At 38.2% G+C, this 17,847-nt stretch overlaps 1 protein-coding gene across 3 annotated transcripts in view; it reads left to right on the plus strand.

Annotated features, from left to right (window-relative positions):
- The first annotated feature begins 990 nt into the window (after positions 1 to 990).
- The window catches only part of LOC131679172 (inositol-trisphosphate 3-kinase A-like), a 59,452-nt gene continuing 42,595 nt past the window's right edge, over positions 991 to 17,847 (plus strand). Inside the window, exons 1-3 of one of the 3 annotated variants that reach the window (XM_058959810.1) lie at positions 991 to 1,209; positions 1,385 to 2,209; positions 15,336 to 15,431. In XM_058959810.1, the coding sequence (XP_058815793.1) occupies positions 2,078 to 2,209; positions 15,336 to 15,431 (228 nt within the window). In that variant the 5' untranslated portion in view covers positions 991 to 1,209; positions 1,385 to 2,077. Of the gene's footprint in view, positions 2,210 to 14,825; positions 15,036 to 15,335; positions 15,432 to 17,847 lie in introns of those variants that run through there. The other 2 variants (XM_058959809.1, XM_058959811.1) reach the window with 2 other exon arrangements.

Here is a 17,847-nt window from a genome sequence, read left to right on the forward strand (position 1 = left end):
AATAAACAATAAATTCACATTGCATTCAAGGTATGAGTATCCGAAGCTTACAAAAAAGATATATTTAAAAAAAAACTAGCTTTGAAAAAATTCCCAATTATTAAACGGACAAGGGGTTTGCCTAGACACATAAAGAGTGTTTCCGTTTTTTGGAGCTGGCATCAATTCGGTGCTAGCTTAGTCCTGTCACTAAGTTAATGTCAGATTCTGATGAGATGAAGTCGAAACGCAAATTCCATAACTGATTTAGTTATAGGTTTTGTGTTCTCAACTCGCAATGATTGTTTTCTCCGCAGTGCAGATAAAATAGTAGTGCAGAAAAAATAGTTTTTAACAAAATTTTTCTCCACTAAGGAGAAATATTCACTTATATCTCGATATGCTGCATTCATTAAGCCTTCATATTTTGAACAAAATTATTTAAAATGACATTATCAACAACTTTACTGAAGGCACCAAGTCTCTTATTATTTTTGAAGAGTTGATTTATCCCACTTTAAAAGATCGCAATCTTTGACTTCATTGATATATTATACAAGAAAATAATCTATAGAGGTTTGAAAACTGTTTCATGCTGATTCTTCTTGTTTGTAGACTGCAATGACATCTGTTAGATACTTCTGAGTTTTAAATAATTTATCAAACTCATACTAAATTTCAGCATTTTTCAAAAAATTTACCATTTTCATCAAAACCCCCTCCAAACCAAATTTCTGGCTACGCCACTGCCCTTAATGAATAAATATGGTGTTGAATGTTTCGTGTTCCAAGGAAATCTCAAGGAAATCTCAATCATATAACATATTTCATAACCATTTTTCAGATTTAGTATGTTTAAAGTAAAACCAACAGAATTGACCGCTGACAAAAAATGGCACCACTGCTCACAACACAACCTATAGCGCTCAAGTGTGCTTTCCCCGTTCGGCACGATACGAATGCCGATCAGACAGAGCTCTTGCGTCAAAGCACACAGCAAACCCGAGCTTGAGCTTGGGTTGGAACTGGAATGGGAGGCAAAAGCAATCGCACAGCACTTCACGAGCATCAGTTTATTAGCAACCACCGGTCGAGCCGATTGTATAGTTTAGTAGCCTCCTTCGATTGAGTTTTCGTTGTGGAGAAGCGACGGGCCCCCTAATTTGGTGGCTATCTATGTTTCGGCAGATCACTGAAGAAGCTCCAAAGTGTGACGTAGTGAGATCGAAAGTTCGTTGATTTGTATATGTTTAAGCTTTAACAGAAAGTGAATTTTACACCAAGTCTGTGTAAAGTTGCATTTAATAAGCAGTTTGTGTTAGTGTATGACTTAAGGTGCACTTAGTGGTTATGACTGAATTGTGATATGTATTTAAAAGTCTAATATTGTTGGTGCTACTTGCAGATTTGCATGTACAGAAAAAAAAAACGATAGAACGTTCAAGTTATACATCGGAAGGTAGAAAAAAATAGAACAAAGTGCAAATGTTTAAAGAGTAAAGGAGCGAAAACAATATTTGCATAATCTCTAAAAGGTGAAGAAAACAAAATTGTAAATTAATGTCTGGTTATGCGAACGAAGCTCGAGTTTAGTAGATGGTACTAGCCGTTACCGAGGAAACCAAGATTCCGGGAAAGGAAACTGGTAGCTAGAGAAGCGCAATAAAAATCGAGGTGCCTCGGCAACCTGGTTGGCCTTTCTGTTGTGTATTTCTGAGCAAATATGTGCTCTTGGCAAGTCGAGAAGTAAATACCGTATTAAAACAAAACATAATACGAACGTTTCAGTTGCATTCCAAGCTCCTACCCTCGCTAATCGGTTCAACGTGGTGAGTGGATTGTGAAACAAGGGAAAAAAATAATAAGGCATTACCGCTTCCAGCAACGCGACGGTTGGATCAAAAGCCAGAAGCCTTGAAGAAGTAATTTTGCATACCTACCGACCGTTCGGCGACGGCACGGCAAAACCTACGTCAATCGCGCGCGTGTGTGTCTTTGGAGCTCAACTCGATAGATCGCAGAGGATCGAGAAACTTTTCGGACGGCGGACTTCCGAGCTTCGTTCGCTACTCGGCTTGGACGGCGGGGCAAGGAAGGCATGACTTCTTCCATATTCCTCACAATGGCAGGCTGGACCAGTGACAAGTTTAGATTGAGCTGCCTGGACAACCAGGGTTTGAAACGTGCGCTGCTCAAAATGCTCATACTGGATAATGGCAGCAAAAACGATGTAAGTACATATATGTATGGTGTGCTCCCACACCCCATCAGTGCATTGGCTGGTTGAGATAAGGTTTTCTTCATGGTAGTTGACTCTATGTTTTTTTATGTTAAGCAAATACTGACTACGTGCCGCAATTTTATCGCTGGCAAATTGAATTGTAAACCAGCCACGGATTCCCATACCTACTACGACATGCCGGAAATTGTTGATACTGGTATATTTGGTGTTTTTATGAATGGGTTATTTCCAACGAGGAAGTTCAATTTGTAAAGCAAATTTAGATTATTTGCTAGTCTCAGCTCACTATGATATGGCAGTTTTTTGGGCTGGGCAGGCCACTGATTGCGGCGGCTCGTGGCTGCAATATTCTCGGAATCGAGATCGTAGTATCCAGTCGATGGAAACGTTATTTTGTTACAAACGTTTTTAATTTTTATGTTTTACGGAAGTTTCCATGGCAGTTAGAAATCTCTAAAATACTAAATTGTGACCGGCACATTTTGACGGTACATTAGGGAATTTGAAATATTTCCTTTGTTTTCTTAATCAATTCTCGTTAAAGTAATTACTAACTCACATCCGAAGTTTGCAGTATTACTCTATGCAAATGACGTACCTGAATCCTAACCTTCTGAAAGACGAAACGTAAAGGATCAACCAGGAATTGGCGACACAATATTAGCGCCATAAATGCAAATTGTATTATCAGACTCGTCAGCGGTGGTGAAAAAAAGGCACAATTTGAAGCCTGTCAGTCGGATCTATATTTATTTACGATATCGTGCGAGTGACGTCAAACATTTACAGATTCATTTGCGGCAAAATATTCGTTAAGTTTGCTGTGCGTATTAGTTTTTGCTTAGTGGAACAAAAATATTTGACTTTCGATTGAAATTGGTTTAGTTCAGATTTTACTGGTTCCCGTTAGGGACGTAGCAGACCTTGTAAGCACAAATTGAGATAATTGAAATGCGCACTCTACTATCTCAGATTTTTACACTCTCGCTTTCCCTTTTAAACAAAGAAATCGTTTGTTTAGCTCCAGATTCCAACTCCAACTTGTGGATAAATTGATTACCTCTAAATTCAAACGTCAAAACGGCTCAATTCCAACGCGGCTGGTTAAGACAAATTCTAACTAACTTCTACTTCTGATGTATAACACATGTTTCATTGTATTACCCAGAAATTGGTTGAATAAATAATTCCAATTCGGCAGATACCTGTTTTTGTTTTCGGAAAAAAAAAATAATTTTCAAATAACATTGAACACGCGACTTTTAAGTGAGTCTGTGCGAATGCTTCACTGCCTCGAGGCATATCTAAACAACCTTTACCACAGAGCGTCCAACTGAGTTCGTAGACCGGTTTTCGAAATCTGTCGGCGCCTTCTGTGTGTTTCTACTGCTCTCTAATGGCCGTCGTCGCGACGACTAGCAGCCGTGAATGTTCAGCGGCATCGAAACAGCATCTCCCCTCATTGACGTCAGTACTACACCGTGTGCTCTTGCCAGAGCCCTTGATCCAATGAATAAGTACACGTAAGTAGATCGCAGTTAACGCAATAATTCATACGGAATCTTCCAGGAAAAGTTTGCCCTGCTTAGATTAAACCCAATGCACCGAGCATTAGCATCCCATCCGCTGAACCAGTTCCTTATAGAATCTGTTTTGATTCCGTGGCAGTAACGAAGCCCAAACAGATGGCGTCGCTGTCTGCTCAGCACTGCACAGTTATCAGCGCAATTGATTTGTAAACAACGCGTCATACAGCATCCCCGATCGAGCAACGGCTGGGACGACATTGAGGTGCGAATGAATTTAATTATATAAAATGTGCTGTTCAAACGTACCACTGCCATAAAAAGATCTACCCTACCTGATTGGCCGCGAAATCGCACGCCCATAGTAATTTAGCCATCCTTCAGCACATTGACACGAAAATTGTACTGCCGGCCGCCCGTGTGCTTGCTCGTGGGATACGGTAAACATTCGCGCCAATGAGTGGTTTTATGGTTCACAACGTTCACTCATCAGCGGTGCGGTCAGAACGGCAAACAGATTTCACGAGCGTGTCAAGTATGACTCAATATGGATGGTTCTTGCGTTGATTGCTACTACAAGACACAGCTGACGAAGCGAAAAACGCTGACCTGTCCACGATAGATGAGATTTGCTTAGCGTGTGAAAAAATAAGTAACCAACCCGGTTGCTACGCATGCATGTGCCAGCGCGTGTCGTGCAGCATTAGAGAAAAATTGTCGAACAATTACGCTGCCGTTCGTGATATTTCGGTGAGCCCACCGATTGGTTCTGATTGATGGGTGTTCTTTGGTTGGGTGGCGCAGCGGTGGTTAACTCCAGTCTCCATTTGTAGCAGATAGGACTTTTTGCCAAATCGGTCCTGTTCGGATTCAGTGAAAATATTCATTGGTGGGTATTTTGAGGATCAAATGAGGAGATAGCGGTTATGGAATCGATTTTATTAGCCACTTTCGGCTACTTGATAACTAAGAGAAACGAAAATTGAACGAAAAATAGGTATTCTAGAGCGAATTAATTATAAACTTGGAACGGACAACTAGAGTTAGGCACTTTTGCTAGTTTGGAGTCGGGCCTTCTGCTTGCTAGGAGTCGGACGAAAGCCGCCTATATCTAGTTTCATCACCTGCGCAATTCACTGATATCATTGGGCATGTTAGCCCAAGTAGAAAACTTCGTTTCGGATAGAAATGGAGTATAAATTAGCGGAAGCTGCACTCATGCAGTTCCTTCATATCAGGCGCTTAGAGCTGATACCGTTTCACAGATTGACACAGTTAAAATATTAATTTTGCTTAAAATTTTCATGCCCAAGTTTGGTATAGAGTATATACGGATTTCAAAAACTTTTGTCATAAGACTTGGAGACAAACGACACTTCTATCGCAATGCTAGATGCTGCTCCAATTTTACCTTCTAATGTTCCTAGAAGAATTACAATAGTCCAATTGCATGAAAAACGTACCAGAAAGCAGTTTGAATCGATGGGTTTCGTAAGTTTTCTATAATATTTCAAAACAATGAATACCAAAATATACCAAAATTTCATTTTCACCGTTCACTGGAACTGTCTTTGGCAACGCTGCTCCAACGGAGCCCAATTAGGTTTTACACCAACGGACATAACCCCACAAAATGTGCCAGATGAACTTCGTTTGACAATTCTCCGTGGTTCGTTTACATGGGAGTTACGCGAGTTCGAATGTAACAGATGAGCACCGGTTGCACTCGAACTCACGCAACTGACAAAGTAAACACATCACCGAGAATTGTCAAACATGAACTTCATTCATCATGAGTTCATTCGTGTCGTCATGTTGTAGAACCTAATGGGTGAAGTCCAAAACAGGGTAACTCACATTTTTTTCCAAAATTCACCTTTTTGCATTTTTAATAGTTCTAAGCAATCCACATGTACTGTCATTTAATAAATTTGGGCATTATTTTTAGATTTTTTGCTATTACCAGTCAACGTTGACCATGTGGGAAGCCCCAGTACTGGCTGGCGGCCAAAAGGGGGTAACCCCACATTAGGGCATTGCAAAACAATTTTTTTTAATTCTCAAAGGCCCCCCCCCCTCTCATATTGTGACAAATCGACATAGATCTTTCATTAGGGCTTAAATCGCAAATGTAAACAAACTGCGTTTTCTCTATTATGACATTATGCGACAAAAATACTACAAGATTGAGGTGAAAATTAGTTAAAATGGTTTTTAGTTCGATTTATAATTAAAGAAAACAAAACGGCGAAACATGCATTTTCTTCGAGATTTTGACTTAGGCCCTTCTTCTCATATGGAACATAAAGGCTAAACTTACATTTTTTGACAGAACTGGGCGTACGGTTGTTATTCACAAAATTATTCTTTAAACGGCGGTTCTATTATATAAATGATAAGCAATATCTACTATGATCATGTCTACTCGATAGTTGTTGCACATAAACATTCGAATATTTCGATATTTTCATGTAATTCGAAGAAAAGATGCACGCGCCCTTTCATTTACATTGGGTTTCTATGCGCCCATTTGCTGAGCCCTATTAAAAAGAACACTGTCAAGCTCGCCCATTCACCCAGCCCTACCCAGCAAGACAGAGTCAGTTTAGCCCATTTACCGCGCCCTTCTGAAAATTATGTACACAGTTTAGCCCTTCCGCAAATGGTAGTTGCTGAAGGGCGAAATCACGACTGGGATGCAAATTGGGCGTAAGCATTTTTTTTAGTTTCTACGCACTAAAAGCACATAGGAATTAAATTATTTGTTATATTGTCATAAGGTTTAACCAAAGATGCTTCCGGAAAAACATGGTCATAAAGTAATTTATACCTACAATAAAAACTACATTTAGAAAAGCATCGCCGAATATTGAAACTGATTTTTCTCCTTTTGAGTACATTGCGACTTAGGCCCTAATGAAAGATCTGTGTCGAAATGTCAAAGTAAGCTAAGATGCCAAATTTCACATCATTTGGACAATTTTAGACCCCCGCCAACTTCGATTGAAATTTTTTGGTACTATAAAATACTATAAATTGGTACTATGGGAAAATATGGAGGAAAAATACATTAAATGCTATAACTTTTGAAGTAGCAATCAGAAAATTACAATTTATACCTCTTTTGAAAGGAAATAATCTTAGTATTTGAATGGAGATGATTTTATTTCTAGGAAAATACGGGAAAGTGGGGGTACTGGGTCATTTTGGCCCCAAAATCCCATATTTTCAATGATTTTTCTGCTCCGTGATGCAAATCATACATATTTTGTAGTTTTTCTAATATGAAAATATCAGAAATCGAACGGAACCCTTTTGATCTTAGTTCGAATACGAGAAGTTGGGGTTATAGGGCATTTCGTCATTCATATTAAATTTTATCATTTTCTCATGCATATATCTCTAATATTTCTCAATCAATTTTCATAAAATGTAACTTGTTGAACGTGTAAAATTCAGAGGAATAAACCACAAATAAAAACGTTAGAGTTAAAATTCAGAAAAATCAAAATTTTTGATATTTACTCTACAAATCTCATTTTTTTTCATTATTTGTCCTAATACCTCAACTTCCTCTATTTTTCCAGGAATGAAACTTTTCTCATGTGATCCTTAAGCATATTTTACACTAAAAGTGGTAAATTAAATAAAAGTTTTGTTGATAAATGGAGTTAATATATGCGATTTTTTGACAAAAATGTGAAATCGACACTATATGTCGGATAATTTGATATTCCTGAATTTTACTGGTAGCGAATCTATTTTTGTTATTATCTTAAGGATTTTCCACGTTCAACAAGGTATAGTTTATGAAAATTGAGTGAAGAATAATAGAGATATATGCACGAGAAAATGATGAATTTTAATATGACTGACAAAAAGGCCTTTTAACCCCAACTTGTCGTATTCGGACAAAGATCAAAGAGGCTCCAATCGATTTTTGATATTTTTTCACATTAGAAAAACTACAAAATATGTATGATCTGCATCACGGAGCAGAAAAATCATTAAAAATATGGGATTTTGGGGCCAAAACGACCCAGTACCCCGCTTTCCCGTATTTTCATAGAAACAAAATTATCTCCATTCAAATACCAAGATTATTTACTTTCAAATGAGGTATAAATTGTAATTTTCTGATTGCTACTTCAAAAGTTATAGCATTCAATGTATTTTTCCTCCATATTTTCCCATAGTACTAATTTCAAAAAATTTCAAGCGAAGTGGGCGGGGGTCTTAAATTGTCCAAATGATATGAAATTTGGCATCTGAGCTTACTTTGACATTTGTCACAATATGGGAGGGGGGGGGCCTTTGAGAATTCAAAAAAAAAATTTCTGCAATGCCCTACCCCACATTGTTTCTTATGGAAGTTCGAGTTTTCTCATTCGTTTTCCGAGGATTAAAAAGAAAACTAGTTTATCGATTCGCCATCAGTAAATGATATGTTGTAGCTCACATATCGGTGAACCCGATATAATACTGATTTTCTTTGGATTGTGCTGTACTTTGACGTTTCGGCCCAAACAGTCGTTCCTGACGGTGAGTGCCGCTCACATACTTGCTTTGTATGGCTATTTTCTATCTAATTTATATTTCTTGCACGAATGAATATTGTTGAGCGTATTTTTTTTTTCAAATTTCAGTGAAATTGTCATGTCTATACAAAAAAATTTAACTGAGAAACATAGGATCAAGAGAAAAACGGTACATTGTGGTGGAAAATGAAAAAAAAATACGTGGTATAAATTATTATCTTTCATTATACAGTTATGGTGTATTCAGAAAAGTTGCTGTGTGGCACCTAGAGCTTTATTTGCTTACATCATACTAGTTCGGAATTCAGTCGCTAGGGCGCCGCTGTTATCAACTTATTAAATAATACTAGATAGAAATATAGTGTCTTCAAAAAAGTTGTAGGGCCTACTATTTTAAATATATCTTCTGGAGATGCAAACTTTGTAGGTTTTGAGAAAAGGTATGTTTTTACTTACAGATTATGTTTTCTAAAATGCGTCATATTTCAAAACATGTAGGACATACAAATTCCGAATTCTGAACTGAATTTCGAACTTATATTAAATAATCAAATAAAGCGCTAGATGCCATGCAACAACTTTGCTAACGACATCATAACTCTAAAACGAAAGATAAAGAAAGGACCTGTGAATTGTGGGGTACCCCTTTGGGACGCCAGGTAAGTAATGGGCATTTTAAAAAATAAAATCGATTTGAATTAAGTTTGATTTTTTTGTTTCGAATTCATCTCGTCAGTAACTAGCACCAACTGGGTGTTTAGTTAGACGATGTATCTAAACTAGTACACTGAAACCTCCATTTACGAACCAAACCGGGGGTTCGCAAATTGAATTAGTTCGTAAAAAAAGTGTTCGTTATTTGGGATTTAGTTCGTAAAACAAGTTTGCTTCACAATCTTATTAATATTCGTTGGTTGACAATGGTTGGTTGGTTTCAATAACCCTGACAATATGGGTATTTTTGGAACGGGCTTGCCAAGTAGATGCTGAAAATGGACAATTGAAAACCTTTCCAAGTTCAATATGACGATTGCCGGTTAAGCATTATTCTTGATAACGAACAATATGGTTTCTATTCCGTCATGCACTCGTCAACCCCATTCCGAAAATATCCATATTGTTGAGGTTATAGAAAATTTATCTAAACCGGAGGTCGCCATCTTCGATTTGAAAATGGCTCAAAACATCGATTTCCGTCATGCACTCGTCAACCCCATTCCGAAAATACCCAACCTATACTAGTAATAATTAACTAAGAATACATAAGTATATAACTTCATGCTGTAATGTACGAACTCAAACTATCCAAAAAGAGTTCGTTATTTCGAATTTAGTTCGTATAAAAAGTTACGTAAATCGAATATTACGTAAAAAAAAGAGTTCGTAAATGGAGGTTTCAGTGTACCCAAGTTAGCACTAGTTAGACACAAAAAAAATTCCAAACAGTTCACACGACACCCCGTTGGTGCTAGTTACTGACGAGATGAATTCGAAACACAAAAAAAATCAAAACTTAATATAAGTAAGGTTTTGTGCCCTTAATGTAAGGTTTGGTAAGGTTTTGTGCCCTTAATGGGCAAATTGGTTTAATTCAATTTTCCCTTTGGGAATTAATATTGCATAAAATTGATTTAGCTAAATCGATCTTATTAATTCGAAAAAATCGATGTTGTTAAACAATGAGTCGGGAAAATCAAAATGAAATGCAAAAAATCATTTTTTCCAGGTAAAAAGATCGATTGTGGAAAAAATAGCGTCCTTTGCAATGGGAGTTTTAAAAGAAAAATCGATTTCACCAAATCGATTTTACTGAATCAATAAAATCGATGTTGTCAAACATTGAACCGAAAAGATCGGATGCAAAAAATCGATTTTTTAAGCTGAAAAAATCTATTTTGAAAAACTCGCATCGGCATCGCCCGTTCTTACCCGGGGTTACCCTCTCGAACTACAAAAATGCTCGTGAATTGAAATGTTCAAGTTCATGTAATGATCTTATTTTTTTCAAGACAGCATGGGCCATTAAACTACTACTAAAATCGTTTATTTTTACAATAAAAACAATGCTAATTTGAAAATGCGGAAGTTTTTCCATTTCCTATAAAAAAGTCAAAATGTGGATTAGCCCCTTTTGGACGCCAACCATTCGACTAGTCTGTGAGCACACCGTTTATCTTTACTTTGTGGGCGGAAATGTCGACACGGTAGTTCTATATAAAATACTTATCGTCATTTGCTTGCTTTAGATAGGATATCACACTGATACGCTTATCAAGGCACACTTTCGTGATATCTGTCGCTGCTGCATATTTCTATGCCAGTTCTTTCGAATGGTCTCTTTTTAGGCGTAGTAATTTGTGCGCAGTGTTAGATCCCGATACAAAGTGAAAACTTGAAGTGATAGAAATTATGGAAGATATGATAAATTGAAACACTCGTTTGCACCGAAATCAATAATCCACCAACCAGGTCACAGTTTCTAAACATTGTCTCCTCACTATACTGTTCTTGATATGATGTCTACTGAATATGTGCTCCGTCCGCCGCCTTCAAACACCTAGTGTCAACTGATTTGAGCGACCGAAAATAAAAGTCGCAAGGACGCAACATGCTTCCCAAAACCCGTTTCTAATATATCAAAATATAAAAACCGGAAATAAACTTCAAGCGTAAAAATCGGGCGGAGATCCTTCAGCATAAGGATCGCTTAAAAAGGTCACAGCCGTAGAACTCGGAAGGATTGTACCTCCAGTATTAAAATCGGTTAAAAATATATAAGTCGTACGCAAGAGCATCCGTATATCGCGATGTTCAAAATTAAAAATCGGTCAAAAAACTACTTTGTAAGAAATTGATATATTTTTTCCGGTTTTTATACTGAATGTTTTTTATCCGACTCTTGCAAAGGAGAGTTCCAGTCCGATTTTTATACTTCATATCCGGTATTTATATTCTAATATATTTGAAATGGGTTTTACGAAGCATGTTCTCTCGTTGAAACTTTTATTTCCGGGTGCTCATTTTAAGATCAAAATGTCTTTTGAAAATCGAGTTTTTTATGTTTCCAATCATCGGAAATAGTTATATTTATTGGCGAAGGAATAAATAAAAAAAAACTACGATTTTTCTATCATAGAGGTGGATCGAATGTCCAAATAAATCGTCTGCTCAGTTAACCGATCTGCATGTACAGTATCCCAGAAAAATGCTCTGCCCGACGCTTCCAAGCAGATATCGTCAACTAATTTCACAAAGTCTTCCGAGAAAATACTTCATCCGTCTTCTATTACCGCAATGATGATATTACAGACAAATCTGTAGTGATCTTATATTTAGAATTTCTGTTTCGTTGATGCTCCATATTGACGGCTTTACTTGAAATAAGGTGAAGAATTTCGGCTTTGTGCGCCGCTTTCGAAAGATTGTCTGAGAATTAGTTTTCGAATGCTTTCTGAATGCCATACACACTTCTAAATTGAATAAAAAATTAAAATATCTCCGACTGATATGTTTATTCTGCTCAATTTTGCATCAGTTTATTTCGCCCTCTGTGTCTATTGAGTGAATAAATAATTAGTCTAGGGGTCAGTAAGGGGTGGATAAGTGTGCTATTTCCATGTACATACAAAATAAAAGAATTAAGTGATTCAACATAAATTTAAGTATACTTAATTTAAGGTTCGGTATTCAAAACCTAGCAATGAGTTGGGATTTTGGCCGTGGATAAACGGAAACATCTTTAACGATATCCCGAAATGAAGTCTAAGGAACTTAATTTTGGGTGCCCAGGGCCAGTTGATTTTCAAATTTTCCCCAGGGAATAACAAGAGCAAGGAATCTTTCAACCACCGATTCTCTTAATATGATGATATTTGCAGCCGGTCCACACTTCCTCTTCAAGTTAGACGAAACAAAGTTATTCTTAACCCCAGTACGTTGCGAACTCAATTGACACAAGGCTTCTATTCAGCGTGTTTACTAATATTCGTGCGATTTTTTGTGAATCCGATTACGAAACTCCATGTCAGCCCTTGCGTAACTGCTCTGCAGTAATGCAGTTAATTATTCCGAATTTTTGAGTTTCTCATACGTATATACGGAACTATAACATTAGGAACCGTTAGCGTTGCTAACCCATTGTAATATAGAGCTATTGGCCTAATCAGTAGGGTTCATTATTTTTTCGCTACGGAAGAATACCAGCGGCTAAATCTATGTTTTTGTGTTGTATTTCGGCGAAAATGCGAACAAGTGGACTTTCTTCATTTCAATTGTCGAGAGATCCGATACACTCTTCAAGCACGTTAGATCCAATGGCTAGATTTTTCCGATTTTATTGAAATTTGGAACAGGAAAGGTTCAAGAGTGAACTGATCGAGAAAACCCATAAATTTTATATAGATCGAATATGTAAAATACACACAACTTCTAGCTGACGAAAAGAGAACAAAGCAAAAGGTTGGTGCTACATTCCTTTGCGGAACTTAACTGACATACACAACTACTCTACTCCACTAAAAAAATAAAATCCGCCGAAGAAGAAACGGAAACCAATTTAATACCGCCGAAACAACTTTCTTTTCAATGTAAACAAACCAAGATCCGCAATTTTCCCCTTTTACTTATTATCTGTCTATCGTTGTCGATGCTTGACAATCCGGTAAGCATGTATACGACATCGCGGTCGCAAAAAAAGCAAACACGCGGTAATAATTGCATTCATCATCATCATCGCCATCATTGGCGGACCTTCTCTTCCTTAATGTACCGTCGCAGAGTTTTGTAGCGTCAAACCAAATCACCAACGCTCAACTATCCCACGGCGACGACAATTACTAATGCTACAGTCTCTAAACCACTCACACGGTACGAATGTTAAGCCCGATTCATACAAACCGTTTCTACAGTCAACAAGCCATGGTCGCACGGCGATGTCCTAATTGCAGCCCAGCTGACAAATCTACTGTCACGGCACTGCTCATTGAAACAAAACGTGACGTAACGGTAACCGAGACAACTCTACTGCGACAATCATAATAATACACTCAGGGACGATCGCTCACCTTCCGCGAAGCCTTACAAAATAGCAAAACAGTGAGCGGCTCCCCAACCCAAGCTACCACACGTCAACCACACCATTACAGCTGCCGATGTCTTTCCAACAGTTTGGCGAGGAATTTCATGCCACGAGAAAGTCGCAGACTTTCTGGCTCATACCGGACCGTGTGCGTCATCGCGCCTAGCCCGCCACAGATCCGCCAGCGTCAGTTAGCGAGTTGTTGTGATAAATGCTGAATCGACTGGCGATCATTCGAATTGATTGAACAATATTTAATAGGTATTATGGGGTGGCGACCGAAATAGCACAACCGTAGTCCATTCCGGCCATTATAGAGATCGCACTGCGCTATTGACTCCTCAATTGAAACGTAGATCATCTTCACTGTTGGGTGTCAGTCAGTTTTATGGTGTTAGCGATTGGCCACCTACGATATGCTACGAAAGGCGGGTACGAAAGCGAAACAATTCTTGTAATTTATATTCCAATTTGATGACTCATAGATTTGCTGATTGATGGGATCTTGCGAGAAAAAAGAATGTTAACACAGAAATACGAAGCTGATAGTTTTTTTGTTTGTTCTTTTATAATTACCTAACCACGCCGTATGACGATAAACCGTGATTGGCAATGAACATTAGAGCGAAACCACATCCGATGAATCATACACGATTATCCAATCCAATGATTTAACGAAGAAAAAACTTAGATGGCAGCTAAACCCAGTAAACGTGGATTCTCACAAAACAGTGAATGGCCACCACATGGATTTCCCCGCCCTGAAATGACAACGGCCGAGCTCCAGACTGAAGAAACCCGTATACAACGGGAACTGTTATACACACATCAATATCAACGTCTGGCAATTCGAGATTGAGGAATTTCCAACACCATGTGCGCGCCGGCGTCGGCACTACTGCGTGACACACTCAATCCAAGTGAGCCATACAATCCGATTGAGTAACTGGTTCTATGATGGATCTTCAACTGACAAGTTGATCTGGTTTACAACTGACAACTGAGAGATTGAAAAATTATTTTTGTAAAAAAATGGTTTTTTATTTGACAATCAATATATCTGGTTTTGTTACCATGACATAAACAAGAACAATTACCCCAAGTAACAGAAAACCGAACTCAAAATCAAACGAAGTAGAGCACAACTTTGATATCGCTTTGTATCGTTTAAACATACACATCCACGGCTCCGTTCGGAACACAACGGACTAAGGGGACATCTTTCTTCGATATTCTCTCTATAGCACTGTATTTGTTGCTGCAGATGCATACATTTTACAAGGAAACCCGAGCAAAGGGATATTCAAACAAACAAAATTATTTTTTATTTTAGTTTGACAGATGCCACCACGAATTAACCTTCGAATGGTACCTTTAAAGATTAGAAAGTTCGTCGGCTTCGACTCATCACTGGCACCTTCCACCAGTCGGGACACGGAAATGTGTAAACACAGGCATTCTTTCAACTCACGTCAGAGACCGTCTGTAAGTACAAAGTGAGAGCTCGGGACGCACCTATTTCGAACTGAGCAGCACTTTTACAACGCTACAGAAACCGCGAACAAAGTGACAAAACCGTTCTTATCTAATCGCTCTACTTAACGAAAAAAAACATGAGCGTGGCGTCACGATTTCTAACCAAAACGCTGGGCTGGATGTCGTGCTTGAAGGTGGTGAGTTTATCAATTCAGCGCCAAAGTGCCATAACGAGCTCGGCGTCTATCGGAGCTCGCATTCTTGGTGCGAAGCCTGTTTGCCTGAATGCCGCTTGAGCTTGGCAATAAAGAGTGAATATCTACCTGCCCTGACAGCAACCGTGCGCGGTATTGGAGCATATTTCCTTATTTGTGCGGGATTTGTGGGCTCCTCATACAACGGCCGTCGTTGTTGTTGTTGGGCACAGAAAGAACACAACGCACCTCGTTCATCAAGTCTGATTTTTCAAGTTGTCTTGCCTTTTTTTCCATTTTCAGAACATCGATGGCGATAGAACGGCCGGCGAGTATCTATCCACGGATCAGGGAGCACCCAACAGCAACAGCAAATCGTTGCTCAGCTTTTTCGCAATTGTAAGTACCTACACCTTTATCGCTGTTTTTTTTTGTTGTTACTCAACAGTTGGTCGTTCATACCCCTAGATCGTTTTGTGAACGAGCCATCGGATAACAGTCAAATCATGATTAATTATCCTTTTCTGATGGATGATTTTTTGTCTGCGCGATACAGTGATTGAACTGGATTTAGGCAGGTTTACCTTTGCGATGAACTCATTACGATTGTAGGAAATTGGTTTCGCAGTATTTCCGTCAGTGCCAGTAATTATCCTGTATTTGGAGTCCTATTTGGCAGTTATTAGTTTGCGGTCAGAGACTTAGTGTTTGTGAGTGGCTGCTGTAGATTAAACTACTTATCTAATTGGTTATCGATTGCTTTCATTCTGATAAGGTTAATTCTGAGTGCAAACACTGCAGATAGTTTGATAGCAGCTCTGCACGACATCGATCCGCAACGGAAACTTTTCACGTTGCAACTTTGAATTACGACCATCTCGTTTCCATTTTATTCGGCTTCAATAATTCTGGAAATAATCGACAAAATATTCTCAGGTTAGGTTTCTGTATCCAAAAATAATAGCATCAGCATGATCTGAATTGGGAATCTTTTAAAACTTCGGTAATGATCCAGACTAGACACGTCGGCATGGGAAAGAATTCATAGCATCAGTTTACGGTTTGTTGGCGTTGACTAGAAGCTTAACGTTCCATAAAATCCGGGGTTCCTCAAGGATCTGTACTGGGCGCCATACTATTATTCTACATTAACGATCTAGTCAACATAGTAAAGCACAATCGTATTCATCTTTTTTTGCCGATGATGTTCAACCATATTTCGACTGTGCAGATCATTCGGCTAATGAAGTTTCTAATTTGATTAAAATTGTTCTCAACAGAATTTCATAGCGTTTTCGAATGAATTTTCTCAGATTACTCTGAGAGCGGATTTTGCTGATAATGTCTGCTGAAACCTGCTCAGAAATGAATCTCCAACTGCTCTCAGAGTGATTTGAGAAACCAGTGAATGACACTCGTGCGTATAGTATGCAGGCATACGGTGTCTCAAATTGCTATCTAGATTGTTTTATGCGCATGTTTATGTTATACGTTAAATTAAAAAAAATGCGTCTCAAGCAAAACAGAATTGCTGCGGCTCTGTTAAGAATATTACAAATACTTAACGCTGCAAAAATACGGTCCACAATATCAGAGAATCTGGATTAATAACAGCACTGATTTCTTTCTCTGTCTGAGATATGGGAACATTTGGGGTTTCTGATGCCCTGGATGTGCTGGGAACTCCTTTTCTGGGGAGCGAGCCATTTGTCATAAGGTCATTTGGCATAAGGTCATTTGTCATAATGGACAATTGGCATAACGGTTATTTGGCATAATGGTCGTTTGTCACAATTTTGAGAATTGATCACACTGAAGGTCATTTGGCATAACGGACATTAAGCATAACGTTCATTTGGCATAATGGTTATTTGGCATAATTTTGAGAATTGATCACACTGAAGGTCATTTGGCATAACAGACATTTGGCATAACGGTCATTTGGCATAACGAACATTTGGCATAATGGACATTTGGCATAACGGACATTTGGCATAGTTTTGCTAAGTGATCTCACTGAAAGTCATTTGGCATAACATACGAATGTGTAGTTTAACAGGTGAATGACCCATAAGGTTACAGCTGTACTAAACAATAATAATAATAATAATAATAATAATAATAATAATAATAATAATAATAATGTGTTGTTATCTATTACCTAATATTGATTATATTTCGAGTGAATTTTTAACATTTAATAACTAATTTTGGCTTCTTTTAAATATGAGCAGTTCTTTTGAGTTTTTATTTTTGAAATTTTTGTGCTTGTTCATTCTTGCAATTATGGATTCTTTGCTATGACATACGTTTTAGTAAAGTATAGTGTAGAACTGCGATCCACCCGACGTATGTTTTGTTTTGGCTATTATTATTATGATCGCCAATGAGTTTTGGTTTTCCATACAATGTTACAATAATTCAAGTTATCCTTATTATCTTTCTTTATATATTGCTTACTTTATCATTTGTGGATTTCATCATGTTTTGCCTTTCTCAATAGAAAGGTATTGCAATTGCTCTGAAAACCGACTTTTTAACGGAGGCCCGGAGGGCCGAGTGACATATACCATTCGATTCAGTTCGTCGAGTTCGGCAAATGTCTGTGTGTGTGTATGTATGTGTGTGTGTATGTGCGTCTGTGTGTGTGTGTACGCGAACACAATCTCACTCACTTTTCTCAGAGATGGATGAACCGATTTTTACAAACTTAGTCCCAAATGAAAGGTGCAACGTTCCCATAGGCTGCTATTGAATTTCTAATGGATCCGACTTCCGGTTCCGGAATTACAGGGTGATGAGTACGATCACGCAG

Source organism: Topomyia yanbarensis, chromosome 2 (genome assembly GCF_030247195.1).
Source record: "Topomyia yanbarensis strain Yona2022 chromosome 2, ASM3024719v1, whole genome shotgun sequence".
Lineage (NCBI taxonomy): Eukaryota > Metazoa > Arthropoda > Insecta > Diptera > Culicidae > Topomyia > Topomyia yanbarensis.